This window comes from Dendropsophus ebraccatus, chromosome 8 (genome assembly GCF_027789765.1).
Source record: "Dendropsophus ebraccatus isolate aDenEbr1 chromosome 8, aDenEbr1.pat, whole genome shotgun sequence".
NCBI classification, from domain to species: Eukaryota; Metazoa; Chordata; class Amphibia; order Anura; family Hylidae; genus Dendropsophus; species Dendropsophus ebraccatus.
This window is the reverse complement of record NC_091461.1, coordinates 121,518,381-121,542,736: the sequence shown is the minus strand read 5'-3', so window position 1 is coordinate 121,542,736 and position 24,356 is coordinate 121,518,381. Positions and strand designations below refer to the sequence as shown.

Genomic DNA, 24,356 nt, shown 5'->3' with positions numbered 1-24,356 from the left:
CTCCCTGTGGAATGACCCCAGCAGAGGTCACAGAACATGCCCAGAATCCTTTCCCTTTCATGTCAATGGGTATCTCTTGTGTATTGTCATATATCTCAATGGGACTTGCTGTAAAGCATCTCTCTAAATGCTGTAGTGAATAATGATATATTCTAATAATCATAATAATGAACAAAAACTGAGATAAAGAAAATATAACATTTAGAAACATTTGGTTCCAATCCAATAAAAAATATCTGGAATTTTATTACATGACAAATTCCAAAAGGAAATTTCTGAACTTAAGGGAAAACTATCATCATAAAAAGAAATAAAGCCTCTTATTATCTAACCTGGACATAAACTAATAAAAGAAAAAATCAGATCAGTTGCACAACATTACTGCTTAGCGTTATGTTACGGATGTCACAAGGTTGCATGTGGGCGCACATAAATGAATGTTAAGCCCTAAACACCATTTTTCTTTGTTTAATCCTAATGGATCCAAAATTGTGTCCTGATTTTTTTCCAAACATCTCCCGTGTAGACAGCCATATTGTTCTTGTACAGAGCTCTCCAGTGTAGGCAACCATGTTGTTCTTGTACAGAGCTCTCCCATGTAGGCAGCCATATTGTTCTTGTACAGAGCTCTCCAGTGTAGGCAACCATGTTGTTCTTGTACAGAGCTTTCCCATGTAGGCAGCCATGTTGTTCTTGTACAGAGCTCCCCTGTGTAGGCAGCCATGTTGTTCTTGTACAGAGCTCTCCCGTGTAGGCAGCCATATTGTTCTTGTACAGAGGTCTCCCGTGTAGGCAGCCATATTGTTCTTGTACAGAGCTCCCCTGTGTAGGCAGCCATATTGTTCTTGTACAGAGCTCTCCCGTGTAGGCAGGATGGGCACTGTTCTTGTACAGAGCTCCAAAGTCTCTGCACAGCAATAGTTAGGCTGGTCATATACACTAACAAAACACAGTAATCACTGACTCAAGGAGAACAGTAAAAAAAAACTCCAATGAAGTCCTCAATCAAGAGTCTCCACTGATGCCCCCAAAAATGTAAATATGCAAAACAAGAGTCCGTGGAGTCTCGGTTGGGAATCTCAAAACACGGGAATAGCCAGATATCTCTAGCCTGTTGCCACGGGGTGCCTCCATGATGGGGAGAGCACCACACCACCCTGATAAATAGCCCCTCAAGTCCCACTCGGTTGCGAGTGTGGCCCCTGGTATTGGTCATATACATAAACTGCAGCCAATTCCTGCTATCAGGCGTCAGTCACATATCTATTACGTGAAGAGATGTGTGGGTGATGGAAGATTATTTTACAGCAGGTTGGAAAAGCTGGGCTGATGAACAAACATTTTCTAGCCGACTGATGTCTAATCCTATTACAAAGCGGCATCATCCTGTTCAACCCGTCCCCCAGGATTTCCCTGCTCCATGTATGTGCATGCAATAGCACAGACAGCAAGCGGGAAATGAGGAGGAAGCGGGCGCTGAGCTCACAGGTAGGCGCTCGCTTCCTCCTCAACATCGGCCCATGTATTAGGGCCTTAACTCATGTGCTATTTATCCTCCAGCACTCGGTGCTCACACCTCAAGCGTATGCTAAGTAATTCCTTAGATTTCTGGTCATGGCCTCTCGCTCCTGCATCCCCCTGCTCTGGAAACTGTGACCCCATCGATTTCCATGTAGATCAGGGTAAATGCTATTATGAAAAAATCTAAACTTACTAAAATCTAATTTCACTGGATGCCATTACTCTGGAATATACCTCCCACCTGGGAAACTCACATGACCACATTACCCGTCACCTAAAGTAGGGTGACACCTATCTGTTCCTGCACCCCCATCTCCCCACTTTTTTCACCCCACCCCCCCTTCTCTAGTTTCTCTCTGTTCCAGAATATTTACACTTAATTATTACTGGGAGGGAATGTCCGGGGGATTTACCCCTTGAAGGACTTTCATTATTGACATTGCAGTTTTCTGTTTATTAGCGGCACTATGACTAATGTTTGTGGGACTTCACTTGCTCCCCACTGCCTAATCGCAGAACTGGTTGTTCCTCTCGATCACTTTAATAAATTAACAATTATTATAAAAAATAAAAAAAATGTCCATATTACTAACTACATGTGGTTTGTTTTCTCATATTTTAATTGTTAGTGTAATTTTCCTCCCATTCACCGACCTTTTCTCCATTGAGAATGAAACTGTTGGCTATTTTCCAGTCCTGTCCAGCAGAGGGAGCCGAGCCAAATCGGATAAGGTTCTCTCTGTGCTATACAGTGCAGTGGTCTGGTCTCGCTCTCCCTCTGCTAAGGCCGGCACCCATCCATGTGCTCATCATACTGATGCTGCAGACTCCACTGAACAGGTAATGTGCCAGAGGGTCTCTGTGGTGGCTGCAGTATGGAGTTTTGCTGTGAGGTGCTCAGTTCACGGCTTATAACGTAACCTTTCCTTTACTATAACTGTGATATGGGGTCACATTAGAGATGGCTGTAGCCGCATAGAGATGCACAACTTTTTAATTTTAAAAAGGTTTAATAAATCCTTAAAAATATCTGACCAGTCACAGACACGGGGTCTCAGTGCTCAGCACCTGGACACCAACCAATGAAAACCTTAAACATGTTACACGTGTTTACTACTTTACAGCTGCCGTCTTAAAGAATACACTGAAATACATGTAACCCAGTGTATTCTAGTGGACTGCGGCCATTGATAGAAAACCAGACAGTAACCCTCCATGCAGCCCTGGGGGTGGGGGTTCATTACTACCTACCAGCTTCATTGGTCCCATTCGACATGGAGGAATTGAGTGATTCTGTAGTGTCCGGCCTCTTCAGACTGGCCCCCATACTGCTGTGTGATAAGGCGGCTGCAGACTCCGACGGGCTGTGCAACAAATCATCAGTTTTAGATCCATAGCTAAGAAATCCCCTCAAACATAATACAACTAGAAGTCCCAGCATGCCTGGTCAGCACTGCAGCTAATGTGAGATGCTCGCTGCCAGCATAAGAAACCGTTCTCGGGAGAAGCCGACACCGACGATCAATGCTGAGCAGGACGCTTCGTAAATCAGAAAGAAAAAAAAACATTTGACAAAGCTATTTTGTTGGTAAAGGAAAAAGCATAAAACCAGAAGAGATGGAGAAAAGCAGAGACCTCTGCGTTATAGAGAGTTACATTAAAGGGGAACTCCAGAGAAAATAAACTTGTGTCAGAAAGTTTAAATAGATTTGTAATTTACTTTGATTAACAAAAATCTCCAGTCTTGCAGTACTTATCAGCTGCTGTATGTCCTGCAGGAAATGGTGTATTTTCTCCAGTCTGACACCGTGCTCTCTGCTGCCATCTCTGTCCATGTCAGGAACTGTCCAGAGCAGGAGAGCTTTTCTATGGGGATTTGCTGCTGCTCTGGACAGTTCCTGACATGGACAGAGGTGGCAGCAGAGAGCACTGTGTCATACTGGAGAGAATACACCACTTCCCGCAGGACATACAGCAGCTGATAAGTACTGGAAGACTGGACATTTTTTAATAGAAGTAAATTACAAATCTGTATCACTTCCTGACACCAGTTGATTTAAAAACATTTTTTTTTTCTCCCGAGTGCCCCTATAACTGAGATGGGAAAACCTATGTTTAAGGTTTTAAAGCAGATCTCTACCCCTATACGGCTGCTCACCCCATGCAATGGCTGTCTGTAATAAAATGTGAACATAATTTAGATATCAACAGAGACAAAGCAGAAAAAGAAATCTCATTATGTTCCCTCCTGAAAACAGAGCCAACATATCAACCATTCAGCAGCAATGGAAGCGGAGCCCAGGAGGAGGACAGGTATAAGATATGTAAGAACTCCGCTCTCTTGTATGTCAATGTGTCTGCTAGACAGGAGGATTAATAGCCGTGACATTTCCATGTATGACGCGGGGCAGGCGTAATTATAAATGACATTAGTGAGGGGTCATCGCATTGGTACAGCTCCAGATAATGTCAGCTCACGTCTACAATGGACATGCATCCTGCTAGAGAGGAGTGCAACCCCAGCATGCTTCAGTCCGATCCTTCGGCATTACCAGTGGCTGAAGTTATTGGATGCAGATCTATAGAGTCCAGGAAAATATGCACACAACCAATGGCCTATGGAATTATGAGACTTATCTCTCTAAGAACAAAGGGGTCAGGCAGTGAAATTCCCTCTGTAAGTGGAGTCCCAGGAGATCCCCATAGTTTTCCGCCCATCTCTCACCCTCGATTTGGGGAAGGGATAAAGAAACTTTTCTTCATGTCACCACCCACCCTTCCAAATCTGTCCCATTTTACACTAAAAAGGAGTGAGAAGAGGTTTGTCTGAACAAACACTTGCACCAGCTGATCACTGGTGGCTGAAGTTGGATGCAGCCCTAGGACGTCCTAGAAAACACTAACACAGCCTATGTCCGTCCCCAGGTTTTCATGGACTCCCTAGGGCTGCACCCAACTTCTTTAGCCACAAACCCAAGTGTGTGTGAGATCTGCTTATCTCTAATCCCCCTATAAACAATGGTAGATGTACAGACTATGTAAAACAGGCATGGGGAACCTTCGGCCTTCCAGCTGTTGCAAATTAACAATTCCCATCATGTCTAAAGAGCTAAAGCTTTGGCTGTGCAGGCATGATGGGATATGTAGTTTTGCAACAGCTGTAGGGCGGAAGGTTCCCCATCCCTGGTGTAAAACATTTGACTTCTCTACTACCACCTTTAGCCACAAGATGGCAGGCTGGAGGGAGGTGGATAAGAAACACAAAGGTGGAGCAGGAGGGGAATGAAGGACACATAAGCACAGACTTTATATAACTGTACACCGACCACAGGATCTCCCCCTATAATAACAGACTATAGTGGTAATTTCTGCTTCTTAGAGCAGTGGAGCAGCGTCCCATCCCGGCTGCTCTACATGAAGGTTTATCAGGTTTATGACCCGATGCGTTATTTACTTGGGTCTTTTTGTTATTGATCAGAAGGTCGGGGCGGTCAATGGAATTTGTACTTTGAACCAAGAATTTGTTCGTTTTTTCCGGTCATGTTGGTTTTGTTCACATGTGATTGAACGCGTCTGGAAATGAGAGTGGACGTCATTTATATGGATGTACAGTCATCTGCCAACACATCCAGATGGAACTGAGTAATAAAACCTGCACCCAAACCTGAGACAAGAGAGGTGCTGTCTCTGGAAGATAGTGGCCGGGTTTTACTTTCCTCTAAAAGTCTAAAAGGAAGATAATGCTCTTCTCTGGTGCCATCTGTATGTTAGCGTCCTACATCACCCAGCCTAGAACACTTACCAACCCTGCAATTTACATTTTCCCAATGACCTATTTATATGTTGTCTATGACCGCCAAGAAAACAAAAAAATTATACAGAGAAAAATGACTGTACTCCTATGACAAATATGATTCCACCGAACAGCTTGTGTGGCCACTTGTCCTTCTGGCTGGCTTTAGAGGGGTAGGTCACAAAAAAAAAAAAAAAAAAACTGGCGGCAGAAAGTGCCGGAGATTTGTAATTTACTTCTATTAAAAAAAACTCCAGTCTTCCAGTACTTATCAGCTGCTGTAAGTCCTGCAGGAAGTGGTGTATTCTCTCCAGTCTGACACAGTGCTCTCTGCTGCCACCTCTGTCCATGTCAGGAACTGTCCAGAGCAGGAGAGGTTTTCTATGGGGATTTGCTGCTGCCCTTGACAGTTCCTGACATGGCAGAGAGCACCGTGTCAGACTGGAGAGAATACACCACTTCCTGCAGGACATACAGCAGCTCATAAGTACTAGAAAACTTTTTTTTATAGAAGTAAATTACATATCTCTGGCACTTTGATTTAAAATAAAAATTTTTTGCGGGTGAACAACTCCTTTAATGGACTTGGTATTTTTAAAAAATAAACTCTTGATATGTCAAAGGGAGGAGTCATTTTTTTTGTATAATGACTTTAAATATCAGCAGGAAGAGAAGGTAAGAAACTAAGCAGGAGCCAGACTTACTCCATGTGACGCTTTGGGGAGGACGTGTTCTGGTAGAACTCATCGGCATCATAGAATTCATCCTCACTGCTGGAGTAGGAGAAATCCGGGACCGTGTTAGGAGACAGATTGACATGGCTGGGGGAGGTCAGGCTACTGCTGGGGACAGACTGACCGCTTCCTGTTAGGAGAAAAGGGAACGGCATGGTAACAATGGCACAAACGGCGCGAGTACTCGTCATCTCAGAATCCAGCGCCCTACTCTCAGACTGTACAGTGTCCCGTCCATCTATTACAGGATCCCCCTGCAGCCATCCCCATGTGCTCCGGGGTATTGAACCTCTCACCTGTGCTGTTGGGTGTCGGGGTCTGGTGACTGGCAAGGGGGCCCACTACTGACCCCACAGCCAATGAGGACGGACGCTGCTCTCCTTTACCGACCTCCGCAGCTTCTAGAATACAAAGGCAAAGCACTTACTGAATAATTCTATTTATTATACAGGCAAGAGTACCAAGATGGCGGCGTAAGGAATTTTGCCTAAATCTATAACAAAAACATTTACATACAAATGCAGAGTCTGCCAACATACACCGCAGCATGCCATAAAAAGGGTGGCCGTTCTAGATTCTGCCTTATTATTAGAGATTGGCTATTACATGCATTGACAGCAATGTTGAAAGACAATGATCAGCCGGCATCCTGCATGTCAGCTGATTTTTTTATTTTTTTAACACTACCTATTACACCAGGTGTAATATCGGGCAAACATGTAATAGGGCCTTAAGAAACGCTATCTAACCTAGCCTCCCCATACACAATAACGTTTGGCCCATACACGGCCATACTTTGAGGTGTTATAAACGAGAAGGGGAGGGGTAAGTCGCAAGAGTAAGATCATAAAAATCCATTGCGCTTGACCCTTCTCTCTACCAGCAGACCCCCACCAGAGGGGAAACAAGGCTTTAGGGTACAGTCACATAGGGTACTATTACACAAAGCGATTACTGGCCGTACTTGGTCGATTACCGGCCGTTCTAGGCAATAATCATTGTGTGTATAAGGTGATGTTTTATATGAACGATCAGCTGACACGCACAACCTAAAATCCTGATAACTATGGCGACGATCTGCCGGCTGTTGCCTTGTGTAATAGGAGCGGCAGCAGCAGCAGCAGCAGACCACCGCTCTCTCCTAAGGGCCCTATTCCACGGGCCGAGCAACGATGTAAACGAGCGGTGATCTGCTAGATCGGCGCTCGTTTACTGGGCCTATTCCACGGCCCCGATGATCGTGAAACAAGGGCTGCATCGTTACCGATGTCCTTGCAGCCCTTGTTTCATAGATTACCTGTCCGGGCTGCAGGTCTTCTTCTCCCGGTCCCGCTCGGCAGCATCGGCTTCGGAGCGGAGCTGTCTGAACTTACAGAGCACTCAGCCAAATCACTGGCCGCGGCGTTTCCAAGCAGTGATTGGCTGAGCGGTCTGTAAGTTCAGACAGCCCCGCTCCGAAGCCGATGCTGCCGCGCTGGACCGGGAGAAGACGACCTGCGCCTGGACAGGTAATGTATGGTTTTGCTGAAATCGTCAGTCGCCGCCCCGCACCGCTATTCAACCGTAGCGATGCGCTGGTGGCGAACGACGATTTTAGGACTGAACCTAAATGAACGATCAGCCGATGACACGATCCTCTATTCCACGGAGCGAAAATCGGCCGATTATCGCTCCTGTGGAATAGGACCCTAAGGGCCACCCTGACAATCGAAAGCTGCTCCTCCGCTTGATGTTGGTGCATGTAACAACACAGGCAGCGAGTGGGGAAACGAGGAGCAACCAAGCACTCACCTGACAGGGGCCCATATGCAGGATCTGCAGCAGACATGATGAGCGGTTCTATCATTTAGTTACATTGATATTTGCAGCAGATCCTGTAGGTGTGAATGTGCCCTTAGCGTATATTCACATGTACTATACATATTGCAGAGATTCTGCTGGTAAGTCTAATATATATATATATATATATATATATATATATATATATATATATATATATACTAGAAAATGTACCCGGCGCTGCCCGGGTATAAAGTGTCAGTGTGTTAATTAGATTTGTTCTAAGATGCCCAGGAGGCCAAGCTAAAGGTATTGTTTCATCTGAGTTAATCAGTGGAATTAGTGTATACCTGTAGTGCATAGTTGGAGGGGTTCTGTATACCCACAATGTATAGTTTTTAGGGGTTTTGCATATCTGTAGTGCATAGTTGGGGGGTCTGTATACCTATAGTGTATAGTTGGGGGGGGTCCTGTATACCTGTAGTGTGTATTTGGGGGGGCTGTATACCTGTAGTGTATAGTTGAGGGAGGTCCTGTATACCTGCAGTGTACAGTTGGTGAAGGTCCTGTATACCTGTACTGTATAGTTCGGGGGTCCTGTATACCTGTAGTATATAGTTGGTGCTGTATACCTGTAATGTATAGTTGGTGGAGGTCTTTTATACCTGTAGTTTATAGTTTGAGGGTCCTGGATACCTGTAGTGTATAATTGGTGGAGATCTTGTATACCTGTAGTATATAGTTCGGGGGTCCTGTATACCTGTAGTAAATAGTTTGAGGGTCCTGTATAACTACAGTATAGAGTTGGTGGAGGTCATGTATACCTGTAGTGTATAGTTTGGGGTCCTATATACCTGTAGTATATAGCTGGTGGAGTTCCTGTATACCTGTAGTATATTTGGGGTCCTGTATACTTGTAGTATAGAGTTGGTGAAGGTGCTGTATACCTGTATTATAGAGTTGGTGTAGGTCCTGTATACCTGTAGTGTATAGTTTTGAGGTCCTGTATACCTGTAGTGTATAGTTTGGGGTCCTATATACCTGTAGTATATAGTTGGTGGAGGTCCTGTATACCTGAAGTATATAGTTGGTGGAGGTCCTGTATACCTGTAGTGTAAAGTTTGGGGTCCTATATACCTGTAGTATATAGTTGGTGGAGGTCCTGTATACCTGTAGTATATAGTTTTGGGGTCCTGTATACCTGTAGTGTAAAGTTTGGGGTCCTGTATACCTGTAGTATATAGTTTTGTGGAGGTCCCGTGCACCTGTATAGTTTTGGGGTCCTGTATACCTGTAGTGTCCTGTATACCTGCAGGGTTGTATTTACCCGTATGGCAGTGTTATTCAGTCACAGTGTGTCGGTATTGGTCATGTCTGGTATGGCGGTGTTATCCAGTCACAGTATGGCGGTATTGGTCAGGTCTGGTGTGGCGGTGTTATCCAGTCACGGTATGGCGGTATTGGTCAGGTCTGGTATAGCGGTGTTATCCAGTCACAGTATGGCGGTATTGGTCAGGTCTGATATGATGGTGTTATCCAGTCACAGTATGGCGGTATTGGTCAGGTCTGGTATGGAGGTGTTATCCAGTCACAGTATGGAGGTATTGGTAAGGTCTGGTGTGGCAGTGTTACCCAGTCACAGTTTGGTATACCTGTTGTGCCCTGTATATACATGTACTGTATAGATGGAGTAGGTTGCCCTGTATATACATGTACTGTATAGATGGAGTAGGGGGTCCTGTATATACATGTACTGTATAGATGGAGTAGGGAGTCCTGTATATACATGTACTGTATAGATGGAGTAGGGGGTCCTGTATATACATGTACTGTATAGATGGAGTAGGGGGTCCTGTATATACATGTACTGTATAGATGGAGTAGGGGGTCCTGTATATACATGTACTGTATAGATGGAGTAGGGGGTCCTGTATATACATGTACTGTATAGATGGAGTAGGGGGTCCGGTATATACATGTACTGTATAGATGGAGTAGGGGGTCCTGTATATACATGTACTGTATAGATGGAGTAGGGGGGCCCTGTATATACATGTACTGTATAGATGGAGTAGGGGGGTCCTGTATATACATGTACTGTATAGATGGAGTAGGGGGCCCTGTATACCTACCTGTACTGTATAGATGGAGTAGGGGGTCCTGTATATACATGTACTGTATAGATGGAGTAGGGGGTCCTGTATAGATGGAGTAGGGGGTCCTGTATATACATGTACTGTATAGATGGAGTAGGGGGTCCTGTATATACATGTACTGTATAGATGGAGTAGGGGGTCCTGTATATACATGTACTGTATAGATGGAGTAGGGGGTCCTGTATATACATGTACTGTATAGATGGAGTAGGGGGTCCTGTATATACATGTACTGTATAGATGGAGTAGGGGGTCCTGTATATACATGTACTGTATAGATGGAGTAGGGGGTCCTGTATATACATGTACTGTATAGATGGAGTAGGGGGTCCTGTATATACATGTACTGTATAGATGGAGTAGGGGGTCCTGTATATACATGTACTGTATAGATGGAGTAGGGGGTCCTGTATATACATGTACTGTATAGATGGAGTAGGGGGTCCTGTATATACATGTACTGTATAGATGGAGTAGGGGGCCCGGTATATACATGTACTGTATAGATGGAGTAGGGGGCCCTGTATATACATGTACTGTATAGATGGAGTAGGGGCTCCTGTATATACATGTACTGTATAGATGGAGTAGGGGGTCCTGTATATACATGTACTGTATAGATGGAGTAGGGGGTCCTGTATATACATGTACTGTATAGATGGAGTAGGGGGTCCTGTATATACATGTACTGTATAGATGGAGTAGGGGGTCCGGTATATACATGTACTGTATAGATGGAGTAGGGGGTCCTGTATACATGTACTGTATAGATGGAGTAGGGGGCCCTGTATATACATGTACTGTATAGATGGAGTAGGGGGTCCTGTATATACATGTACTGTATAGATGGAGTAGGGGGTCCTGTATATATGTACTGTATAGATGGAGTAGGGGGTCCTGTATACCTGTACTGTATAGATGGAGTAGGGGATCTACCAGTTATTACTGTGGATGTTGTGAGGCAGCTTCCCTAGCAACCATTGCTCCCTGTGAAAATGAAAGCAGTAATCCTATTGGTTGCTAAGGCTCCAACTGCCGTGTCTGCTGCAGCTAATTATATCACCTGTGTTTGCAGTGAGGAGATTTTCCCATTCATCTCTATGGGGCGCCTCTCTTTCCCCTCCCCCTCCCCTCCTGTACATCTGGCGGGGACGGGACCTTCGCAATAACCTTCCCGGGCACCCAATGTATCTGTGGGCCAAATTTGGGGTCAAACGATTCAGGCGTTTGGAAGTCTATAGAGGACAGACAGACAGAAGGACAGACAGACAGACTTTGATTTTTATTATATAGATACACACACACACACACACACACATATACACGCGTATATGTGAACATTTCCTTATAGGTGGTATAGGTGGTGTGTCCCATACATGACAGGGTAGACACAGCACACCCCAGCAGTCCATTATAGGGAGACATCTCATCTAGACAACCCTTTAATAATAAGTAGTGAGCTACTTCTTACCTGGCATTGGAAGGGTTTGAGTTGGCATGGTGCGGATCACTGCGGGCTCCAATGGACTTGGCTGATAGATTGAATCCACAGGATTTATGGTGCTCTATGGAGAGAAGAGAGGCGTATAGGCATTTTAGAGAACGATCTAGAAAATGAAGCAAACGTGAACCATGAAACTCCAGTGCAGAGACGTCCAGAAAGTGAATTTGTTGATGAGATTTTGATCGACCAATCATGGTACGACTACGAGGAGAAGAATAAGACGACCTGTGACCACCACGTCCCTCTACCACACCGTGGCCGCCATTCTCATGCAAGTATTAAGTTGTGTTAAGTTATTTTCCCATTAGGCCGACATACGGAAAAATAACAATCCAATATTTGCAGCCGTAAGACAGGACAGAAGGGGAAAGTAACTCAAGGCTGAAATCAATACTTCATCAGCAAAGAAAAAGCAAAAAGCAAAGTGTGCAAAAACAGGAGACTGATATAGAACTGGAAACTAAAAGCCGCAGCCTTCACCTTAGGACCTGGTACCCGGAGGGTTTGTCCTGGATTGGATAAAGAGGCTCTACTTATTACTAGAAACAGCGCCACTCCTGTCCATGGATGTGTCTGGTACTGCAGCTTCCACTCTACTGAAGTCGATGTGGCAGGGCATTATTACCAGCACATGAAAAGAAGCTGCGGATATGCCGTATTTCTCTATGATACTGCTGATATGCCGTATTTCTCTATGATACTGCTGATATGCCGTATACCTCTATCACACTGCTGATATGCTCTATACCTCTATAATGCTGCTGATATGCTGTATACCTCTATTATACTGCTGATATGCTGTATACCTCTATTATACTGCTGAGATGCTGTATACCGCTATCATACTGCTAATATGCCATATACCGCTATCACACTGCTAATATGCCATATACCTCTATCATGCAGCTGATATGCTCTATACCTCTATGATACTGCTGATATGCTGTATACCTCTATCACACTGCTGATATGCTGTATACCTCTATCATGCTGCTGATATGCTGTATACCTCTATGGTACTGCTGATATGCTGTATACCTCTATCATGCTGCTGATATGCTGTATACCTCTATCATGCTGCTGATATGCTGTATACCTCTATGATACTGCTGATATGCTGTATACCTCTATTATACTGCTGAGATGCTGTATACCTCTATTATGCTGCTGATATGCTGTATACCTCTATCACGCTGCTGATATGCTGTATACCTCTATCATACTGCTGATATGCTGTATACCTCTATTATACTGCTGAGATGCTGTATACCTCTATTATGCTGCTGATATGCTGTATACCTCTATCACGCTGCTGATATGCTGTATACCTCTATCATACTGCTGATATGCTGTATACCTCTATCATACTGCTGATATGCTGTATACCTCTATCATACTGCTGATATGCTGTATACCTCTATCATACTGCTGATATGCTGTATACCTCTATCATACTGCTGATATGCTGTATACCTCTATCATACTGCTGATATGCTGTATACCTCTATTATGCTGCTGACATGCCGTATACATCTATCATACTGCTGACATGCCATATACCTTTATCATACTGCTGAGATGCTGTATACCTCTATGATACTGCTGATATGCTGTATACCTCTATGATACTGCTGATATGCTGTATACCTCTATGATACTGCTGATATGCTGTATACCTCTATCATGCTGCTGATATGCTGTATACCTCTATGATACTGCTGAGATGCTGTATACCTCTATTATACTGCTGAGATGCTGTATACCTCTATTATGCTGCTGATATGCTGTATACCTCTATGATACTGCTGATATGCTGTATACCTCTATTATACTGCTGAGATGCCGTATACCTCTAGATCGCATTGGAGGAATCTCGCCTAATAGATCATGCAGCAATAACTTGTAATAGTTGTGAACAGTACAGAGAGGTAATGGTGGATGTGAAGACAATGAAGGGTTATGGGACACCTAAGGGAGAACCATCAGCAGAACTATGGGCTAACAGGCTCCGGTACGGGGATTAGCAGGGGTTGCCGTCATGTCTCCCTGATCACCATAATGAGGGAGTTATTTACCCGTTTTACTAATATGTCAGCCTACTCCTGTAACAGGTTAGGATGGTCTCCAGTCAATGGTGTAAGATGTCCCTGAAGACGACATGAGAACGGACGCTGGAGATGTATGATCTGGGTGGCCATTTGCACTCCTCAGAAGCCAAAGTCCCCTTTAAAAGCTAGAGATGGCTGTAAGTAATTTCCCAGAATTACACAAAACGCAATATGCCTTCCTCCTACAGGCTTGTTTGTGGGCCGGGTGTAGTACTGCGGCTCATCTACACGCCCAATGGATAAGAGGGCTGCCTTATACTGATAGTCCTATCTTCATTATAGGTCATCCGCATGAGGTCGGCCGGTGTCTGACTCCTCGCACCCCCACTGGTCTTGTTTGAAGGGGTCTCTGCACTTGTGGAAGCTCTGCAGCCTCTTCAGTGTTTACAAGCACATTCACACCTGGATCATTGTGGCTTTTGGTAGTATAGTGGTATAATATATACCATATATAATATACATAGTGCAGAAGTCAGGCGGATTCTCCTCTTCTGCCATTGGAAGATCGGATATCTATGGATACGTCCATGCCAGGCGAGTTCTGTCCATGCCAGGCAAGTTCTGTGCACCAGTCTTATTGAAACAGAATAGGGCTGCTGCACGCACTAACCTGGCAAGTAAACATCCATAGTTACCTGGTCTGCCAGCGGCAGGAGTGACTGTCCGCCCATCAGGTGAAGCTACATAATGACGCTGTAAGTAACCAACAATATCATATTAACAAGTGTCCTATATTATACTAATTATTTTCAAAAGTTACACTCCCACTGATGTCACTAATGTTGGCCTCCCAGACATGAAGAATATAACCCAGGTTGTGACTACTGCATTGCTTAAGGCCCCCAGTCTACAGAGCCTGGGACCGGCTGACTGTCTTATATAAGGGTCTCCTTACTACTCACTTACAGATGGTGTTAACGGGGTATCCCACCATAACTTTTGATATGTTGCTGCCCATGGTGAGACTAACAGTTCCTTTCATACTTATTATTATCTATTCAATCTCCTTCCCCCAGTTCTCAGCTGCTGCTTTCTGCTAAAGACACAGAAATCTGCGCGTGAGCTTTTCTCTCTGTCTCCCCCCTCCCTTCTGAGACGGCTGATGCAAACAAGTCCTTGAATTGCTGTATCTACAACATTGTAACTTCTTTGTAATGCAGGGAGTGTTAATCTGAGGTCAAGTTGCTGATGAACTCACTGTGATTAAGGGCCCTATTCCACGGGAAGATTATCGTTCGCATAATCGCTAAACGATCGCTATTGTGAAAGACCTGAAATCGTTCAACCTTTTACATGGAACGATAATCGTTACTTATGATCTTTCTTGCAGTCGTCTTGTCGTCACTATTGCGTTAGTCACTACTGTGAACGACCGAACGTCTTATTCAATGCGAACGATTTGCGAACGAGCATTGATAAAAATCGGTCCAGGTCTTATTAAACGATCAACGATTTCTCGTTCAGTCGTTAATCATATACTGCTATTCAACCGAACGATTATCGCTTGGATTCGAACTGTGCCAGAGATTTGTAATTTACTTCTATAAAAAAAATTCCAGCCTTCTAGTACTTATCAGCTGCTGTATGTCCTGCAGGAAGTGGTGTATTCTCTCCAACCTGACACAGCGCTCTCTGCTGCCACCTCTGTCCATGTCAGGAACTGTCCAGAGCAGCAGCAAATCCCCATAGAAAATCTCTCCTGTTCTCCAGGAGAGGTTTTCTATTTTTTTTTTTTTTTGTGAACTCCCCCTTTAAAAAGGGATTGTAAAGGATTAAAATATATACACAAACAAATCTCAGACCCCAATATATACATATTTGTGCTTTCAGTTTCGAGGGCTGCATGAATACAATGATTGTTCCCCCAGCCCAGCTGCCTCCTTTGCGGCCCCCACAGCCAGAAAAACTCTGAGTCTAAAAGGACCCTAAGTGGGGCCAGGATGCTGGTGACCATTCACCAAATCCACATTTCTATGAGAAATAAGGGATGGATGCAGAAATGTTCTGCGGTACACTGAACGCTCCAGTGCCTGATCCTTGGTCGGGGCCATAAACATCGGTTACGTTTTCCCACCACCAAGTGATCGGTCTCCACATCCCACAGATACAACATCGCTAAGGTCCCCCTGTATCTTCTGCTGGAATAGTTAGTGTTAATGTGGGAGAAAGGATTACGCTAAGAAGCAGGTGAGGTGGAAGGATCTAGAAGAATGGTGAAGAGGACATCAGGTCTCCCTGAGATCAGGTGAAAGTTCTGCAGAGATAAGAGGAAGTAAAACCATGGGGGGGAGGAACTTACTATCAGTCCATCTGCGTGCTTCTCCTCGTTAGTTTGGTCCTTAAGAAAAGAAACGTTAACAGTGTGAACATGCAGCAAGGGATAAGGCCACAAACAACAGCTGAGCCCGCACTACACCCGACACCACAGAGCCTAAAGGGGGCTTCTACACCTTTATAGGGGACATCTTACAATCAGAAGTTATCACCTATCCATAACCAGCTGATTGTGACCCCCTCGCTGATCACAAGAACAGAAGTGAAATGTCCCCCGGGGCTTTCAGACATTACATCTCAGTTCTCCTAACCGCTAGGGTCCTGGTCAGATGGACCACCACAAATCCGCTAATTCCCTATACTATAGATAAGGATGCGGGATATTCATCTTTACCAGCTCTTAGTCAAACGCTTGCTTAGCTGACAGCAATTCCCTCTGATTCCTGAATACTCGTGCACGCTCACACTGGCCGAGTGTGCATGTCTCTACATTGGGAAGGTGTGTGAGGATTTGTAGTTTTGCAACAGCTGAAGAGCAGAGGTTCCCCAACAATTCCCATCATGCCTGGAGAGCTAAAGCTTTGGCGGCCCAGGCATGATGGGAATTGTAGTTTTGCAACAGCTGGAGGGGTGCAGGTTCCCTATCCCTGCACTACAGTGGATGAGACAAGCTGCAATACAAAGAACATCCACCAACAAATGTATGGCACTGTGCTGGGTGGGAAGCGAATAGTCACAACATCTGAGACAGCTGACTGGTGGGGGTACCACCTCAGATCTCATACTAATCACCTATCCTAATGGTGCGTTTACACAGACAGATTTATCTGACAGATCTTTGAAGACAAAACCAGGAGCAGACTATAAACAGGGATCAGGTCATAAAGGAAAGACTAGGATCTATCCTCTTTTTAAATCCATTCCTGGCTTTGGCTTCCAAAATCTGTCAGATAAATCTTTCTGTGTAAACGCACCCTAAGGCTAAGCGATCAATAAAGTCCTGGAAACCAACTTTAATGTCCATATTGCATGAAACCTGTGACTGTGATTCACTCCAATCCACTCTCTAGGTCACAATTCCCAGGGGGTTCAGGTCACTGAGATACGGCAAGTTGTAATGGGGCAGATATGCATCTAAAATGGTGCACACACATTCGCATCAGGAAAGCAAGGGTTAACCTCACATATCCAAAGCGGATCCTTCCATCAGAAAAATCTGCAGTGTGGACGAGCCCCTATCCATTACAAGTGCAGGCAACCCACCGATCCTCAGACTGAACATCTAGAACAGCACCGTATATAGTGGCCGAGGTCTATGGAACCACCAGGAAAATAAAATAACTAAATGCGATATAAAATGCACCGGTATGATGGCATTAGAGAGACTTAAAGGGGAAAAAATGGTTTTTAAATTAACTGGTGTCAGAAAGTACAGATTTTGTAATTTACTTCTATTTAACAATCTCCAGTCCTCATCAGCTGCTGTATGTCCTGCAGGAATTGGTGTATTCTCTTCAGTCTGACACAGTGCTCTCTGCTGCCACCTCTGTCCATGTTAGGAACTGTCCAGAGCAGGAGAGGTTTTCTATGGGGATTTGCTGCTGCTCTGGACAGTTCCTGACATGGACAGAGGTGGCAGCAGAGAGCAGTCTGTCAGACTGGAGAGAATACACCACTTCCTGCAGGACATACAGCAGCTGATAAGTACTGGAGGACTGGAGATTTTTAAACAGAAGTTAATTACAAATCTATATAGCTCTGACATCAGCTGATTTAAAAGCATTTTTTCTGGAGTACCCCTTTAACAATTTGTTGGTGACCATGTAGCGTAGTGAGAAGAGTCAACAGAACAAATCATTGCAAAATAAAAACAGGAAGCAAGTGCAGAAGCATAGCCGCCCCATCACCGGCCCCTGACAAAAGGGTAAAAAGACGAGAACACAAGCAAAACATATGATAAAACCTTCCGTTATTAATGTGTGTGACAGGTCCCAATAACCCACATATTCCCTACACAGCAGGACATTGGGGGAACAGTGACCAGGAGGTGCGGGATATAACACACATACATGCAGGGTGATCTGGTGCGGGATATAACACACATACATGCAGGGTGATCTGGTGCGGGATATAACACACATACATGCAGGGTGATCTGGTGCGCGATATAACACACATACATGCAGGGTGATCTGGTGCGCGATATAACACACATACATGCAGGGTGATCTGGTGCGGGATATAACACACATACATGCAGGGTGATCTGGTGCGGGATATAACACACATACATGCAGGGTGATCTGGTGCGGGATATAACACACATACATGCAGGGTGATCTGGTGCGGGATATAACACACATACATGCAGGGTGATCTGGTGTGGGATATAACACACATACATGCAGGGTGATCTGGTGCGGGATATAACACACATACATGCAGGGTGATCTGGTGCAGGATATAACACACATACATGCAGGGTGATCTGGTGCGGGATATAACACACATACATGCAGGGTGATCTGGTGCGGGATATAACACACATACATGCAGGGTGATCTGGTGCGGACAGACATGGAGACAGCTCATAGATTATAAGGATCAGATCCCCCCGCTGATCAGCACACAGGGATCAGGTGGCGCAGACCTTACCCCCCTCAGCACAAAGACAATTATACACATTGTGGAACCAACAGGAAGATAAATAATAAGAAGGTGAAAGGCAGTGATCCGGCCCAGACATGTGATGCTTAAAGTGGAGATCCAGCCTCTAACAAGGACCTTAAAGGGGAAGTGTAAATTATATCTTCTTCCCTTTCAGTAATACTTCTGAGATCAGATTTCTTTAGTATTCCTGATGTCATCCAAGGGCTTTATATACAATAAATTGCCTAACCTATGTATAAGCCATTGATATTAGATTACTAAGAATTAATAAGGGGTGTGGCTTATTTCCACACTGACACAATGGCTATCGCTTATACACTACAATCTAATTTAATAGGAACAGAATTCATAGCAGCCATGAGGGGCTTCACACAAAAGGTATCGGGAACACTGCTGTTACCCGCCTACATGCTGCAGACAACATTGACCACAGCATCTAAGGGGCTAAATGACTGTTCTTGTGGGGCTTATTGTAAAGTGGGTGGAGCAGGCTTTCACAAAAAGATGCAATAATAATAATAATGATGATGATGATAATGTGTGACACAGTGGTCACGATCCCCCCCCCTCCCCATACAGGTGGTTTGATCTCTGTATCAGAGATTCAGAACATTGACCGCTACTAATATATAGTAATGGGCGAAGAGATGACACGGTGTAAGAGTTATAGGCTGGTAAGCAGAGATGTATGACTATTACAGCGCGATCACATTCTAACAAAAACTACAAAAAGTGACAACGCTGTGAAAATACACATGACAGGAAAAAAAAAAAGACACCGGACAACTTACCTTAGCAATCTGCAGCAACACAATGCAGTGTTTAATGGATTCTACCATACTCTAGAAAAACAAAGGGACAATGACATTAGAGGGGCGGTATAGGGGGAAACACAATGACATCAGAGGGGCGGTATAGGGGGAAACACAATGACATCAGAGGGGCGGTATAGGGGGAAACACAATGACATCAAAGGGGCGGTATAGGGGAAACACAGGGACAATGACATCAGAGGGGCAGTATAGGGGAAACACAATGACATCAGAGGGGCGGTATGGGTGGAAACAAGGTGACAATAACATCAGAGGGGCGGTATACTTCATACACTTCAGCTACCCTCACACATCCTCACATATAAGAGGCAGAATGTGTTGTCCCCGCTCGCTGTGGATGCTGCTATTACACGCGTTCAGCAGCGAGTGGGGAAAGAGGAGCAAACAAGCTTGTCTTGAGCTTAGTCGCCCGGTGTAATAGGGGCTTAAGACTCAATGAGTCACTTCTGGACGGGACTTATTGACGGGACGGACGACAATTATTTTCCTCTCCACGTTACAAGCACTAACTACAATCTTATCAAAATGGCCGGGACAAACCCTGAGCACAGCGGCATAACAAGCAAAACTATGGATCCATGGAGGAAATCAGCTGATCAGCCTGACTCCCTCCTGACCAATAGTGCACACCTGGGCAGTAAAGAACACAACTAAGGGCCCTTTTACACAGAAAGATTATCTGACAGATTATCTGCCAAAGATTTGAAGCTAAAGCCAGGACTGGATTTGACAAGAGGAGAAATCTCAGGCTTTCCTTTCCTTTATGACCTGATCACTGTTTATAGTCTGTTTCTGGTTTTGCCTTCAAATCTTTGGCAGATAATCTGTCAAATAATCTTTCTGTGTAAAAGGGCCCTAAGTGTAGGAAAGAGAATGTGTTTCATGGATTTTTCATTGGACAATGATACAGCCCATACACATAACAGGAAAGTGCCCCATAAGGCTGGAATGGGGGCGTCCCTGGCGGCAAATCCTTTGTTACCACAGACATGTTTATAATGGGAAAGGGGGCAATAAGCCACTGCCAGACACAGACGTGCTCAGCCCAGTGTGCCAGTGTATAGGAGAGCCGGATAACAATATAGGACCTTGTACTTCATCCGCTGCAGATTTCAGCTACTTATTTAGCCTGATTAAATCTGCTCCGAATTAAGTACACAAGATATATATAAAACTTCTGCTTTGAAATCGGTTCTTTTCATTGGTTGTCAGCGTCACTTAGGCGGGGCTTCCTGGCAGCTGAGCCATCTCTCTCTTGGGCACCCCGCCATCAAGCCCCGCCTAGGTGACACTGTCCAACAATGAAATAAAATGATTGTAGACAAGAAAGATGACACAGACAAGTTTTTTATGGGTATATATCCAATGTGCAGCATCTAAGGACAAGATCAATTTTAAATTTGAGCATTCTGAACCCTAGTGTGCTATCTAATGTGTATGGGCACCTTTGGGCATTGCTTAAAGGGAACCTGCCACCACTCCTGACCTGTCAGCGTTAGTAAATCCTTGTACTCACCATAAAACAACAATTCTGGATCACCTATTCTTATAGCTGTGTGATGTGCCAAACCTCTGTTATTCTTAATAGAAATGTATGACTCAGTAACCAACTGGGTGTTACCAATTGTGGGCGTGTCCCTGCACCATCTTACACTATCCAATCAGAGCTGACAGTATCAGACAGTGCAGGGACACGCCCACAATTGGTAACACCCAGTTGGTTACTGAGTCATAGATTTCTAGTAAGAATAACAGAGGATCGGCACATCACATAGCTATAAGAATAGGTGATCCAGAATTGTTATTTCATGGCGAGTACAAGGATTTACTAACACTGACAGGTCAGAAGAGGTGGCAGGATCCCTTTAAGATATCCAAACAGTAGTATGTACTGTAAAACCTGTGCATCTATAACCTGAGAACCCTTGAATAATTCTTTGCGGCTTTAATGCTCTTAAAATCCTACAAGAACCAGTAAAGGGTTAATGTGAAGAGGACGACAAGAAACACTTACACATGTGGTATCCTTGAGATTTTCAATTTTCTGTGGAGGAAATGTATACAGTGAGATTACTGACAAACAAACAAGAGGACGATCTCTGAGGTCTAGGAGGAGGCGATTTATCATGGACACACGAGCGGCTAAGTCTCCGCATAGCTGAATAATACGTAGAGTTACGGAATAAAACACGTGTCATTGCATCTATATGAGTGATGGCGGTGTGAAGCTGTCCACGTCTCCTGATGCAAGGATCGGGGCTAATTGATATATAACTAGTCCCCCGGGAGCATCCTGCATGCGAAGAACAGCTGCAGATCATTTACCCGTACATTCCCCTGGGATGAGCGCGCCTCCTCCTCACCGCCATATACATAACACTGCAGTAATAGAAAGACTCCAGTGAGGTTACTGCCCCACCGGGAGAAGCCGCACAGGAAAAAAAACAGGTTTTAAAGTGACAGGTCATCCCCACCAGTGAGAAGAGGAACTAATACACAAAACCGCAGCGTAGCACAATGTATATGCTGAGGCTGAACACATAGCATATTAAAGGGGCTATCCAAGACTAAGAAATACATGGCTGCTTACTTCCAGAAACAGCACCCCCCCTTTTCAATTTGGTTGTAGGGATTTGCAGCTTTAAATAGAGCAGAACTGTAATAACACACACAACCTGTGGGCAAGGGTGGCACTGTCTTTTTGTTTTCAAGAAAGTAGGTTTATGGATAAGTCATTTAAGTTACTAAGCAGTGTATCTAGAAGGGGATACTTAGGTAATTTGCAAAATGGAGTAAATTGTAGTAAACATGGAGCTGGCATGGATTTTTGCCGCACCCAAAACAGTCAGACGTACTCAACGACTGACTTATTTATGAAAGGAACTCCCGACTCTCCCCCAAAACAAGATGTCAGGGGTGGGAAGGGACAGCATTGTGGATTTCAACTAACCAACCAACCCTTTTACTCTTGAAGAAAGAAGCTGCAGCCAAAAGGCATCTGGCAGCAACTTAACCCCTCTCTCCAAGCATACATGTGTATAAGGTAATAGCTGTCAGCCAAATGAAGATTCGGCTAATGGCCACCTTTATTCTTAGGGAAGAACCCTTTATATTCATTCATATACAATAAAAATGTATAGAGGATAATAATAATAATGCTAATAATAATAATGATGCTAATAATAATGATGCTAATAATAATAATACTATTGATAATGATGATGATGATGATAATAATGCCGCCACTCACCTTCCTCTGTTCATCATCTTTGCAGTTTTGGATTTTGTCATCAAATACCTGCAGATAAACCACATGTGTGTAAGTGAGGAGACAATGTACAGAGAGAGATATGAGGCAATAAAACACACAGTCAGGAAGCCGGAGCCGTTCCCTCACAGGGTTAATGCTGAAGTTTCTATTTTCGCCGCGTTGTTGTCTAGAACATACGGGGAAAGAGACGGCATCTCCCTATGAATACACAGACTGCGGGATGATAAATGGTTATATAGCCGAGCAACAGGAGAACCATCATTGACATTCAGGAGTCATACGCCGCTATATACCTTCCTGCCGCTCCATTACCGGCTCTATACATCTAATAACTTACAGCAGGGAACGGCCTCTATACATACAGCGGCTGATACCTGCTTATAGACGAGGCTCAGATATCACTACAGGTATAGTCATATACAGTATTCATAGTCTGAAGACGTTGCAGTGTGTAGTAGGGGCCGCTATATAGATTCACATATATCCGCTATAGATTTACATGCAGAGTAGTCTGTATACAGGACTCTATATACATGGATACAAGACAGACCTGGGGGGAGGGAACCCCAGGTCACAGCATTGCCACCATCACATCTACCCATTATATGTTACCTGAATATAGGTTATGGTTGTTCTAAGTCATCCAGAACTACACAGGAAAAGAGCGAAGCTGCTGCTATTTGTGTAATGCTGGGATTAGACTATGCAGGGCGAGCGCCACGTCCTTAACCCCTTCCTGCACAATGTGTAGACACCAATGGAAGAAAGGCTGCAGTGGAGAAGAAACCTGAGCCCAGCAAAGCCATGGCATGGATTCTAAATGCAGAAATTACAAAGGAAGAGGAAGACCAAAGCCCCAATGCATTACACCCAACTAACACAAAAACAAAGGAATAGCAGAACGGTTTCCTTCTGCATCCTAACACTAGAAGAAGAATAAAAGCTGTAAATGTTACCAGTTATATAATAAGTTCCCAAAAATGATGATGTCTGAAGAATCAGTAACGCTTCACTTAGAGTCTTATAAGTTACAGGTTATGGAATATAGCAAAAAATACAAAACTAAAACTAAAACTGTCTTGTTAACAAACTTGTGATAAGTCAGAAGTTTTGACCTGTGTGTGTGTGTGTGTGGGGGGGGGGGTGGATCCAATTTGCTGACAGTTCCCCCAAAGTGCTGGCTTGGCCTGTTGAGGGACGTTTCCTTTGTTGTAGCAATCAGAGGTGGTCTCGCCATCCAGACCCCCTGCTAGGCCCAGGCGTCCACATGGGATCCCCCCCTCTCCCGCTCACCTACTACTGACGGGGTAACAATCCAGTACTGTCCCCCCAGTTGGCTGGTCTCCGGCTGCATCTGTCTGCTCCCTATAATTCTGCTCCCTACAATCAGCGCTTTTCTCTGAACATTACCGCTTGCAGGTAAACATTCAGCTTCTCCAAATACACCTGGAATCTGACCCTGTGACAAAAACAGGGAGAGGCCGGAACGCGTTACAGATTCAAGGTCTATAACACACCAGTCATTTATGAGCCTCGATGTGTCACCCGCTACACAATGCTATAAACACGAAAAACAACACAGAGATAACCCGATGCCAAAGCCACAGAGATCAGGGAGACATGAGGGTTATGTTATAATAGGAAACTAAAGGTATTGAGGTTATATTGTACAGTGCTAACCCCTTGTGAACCCTGAACATATCCACATTACAA

General features: G+C 44.4%; 1 protein-coding gene across 6 annotated transcripts in view; it reads right to left on the bottom strand.

Moving 5' to 3' along the window:
* Positions 1-24,356, bottom strand: part of OSBPL9 (oxysterol binding protein like 9) — a 73,094-nt gene that overhangs the window by 8,445 nt on the left and 40,293 nt on the right. For 3 of the 6 annotated variants that reach the window (XM_069981595.1, XM_069981597.1, XM_069981598.1), the window contains 8 exons: positions 22,623-22,670; positions 21,387-21,416; positions 19,331-19,381; positions 15,895-15,933; positions 11,455-11,548; positions 6,345-6,449; positions 6,019-6,178; positions 2,773-2,885 (listed from right to left, as the gene is read on the bottom strand). In XM_069981595.1, the coding sequence (XP_069837696.1) occupies positions 2,773-2,885; positions 6,019-6,178; positions 6,345-6,449; positions 11,455-11,548; positions 15,895-15,933; positions 19,331-19,381; positions 21,387-21,416; positions 22,623-22,670 (640 nt within the window). Of the gene's footprint in view, positions 1-2,772; positions 2,886-6,018; positions 6,179-6,344; positions 6,450-11,454; positions 11,549-15,894; positions 15,934-19,330; positions 19,382-21,386; positions 21,417-22,622; positions 22,671-23,255; positions 23,390-23,936; positions 24,044-24,356 lie in introns of those variants that run through there. The other 3 variants (XM_069981599.1, XM_069981600.1, XM_069981596.1) reach the window with 3 other exon arrangements.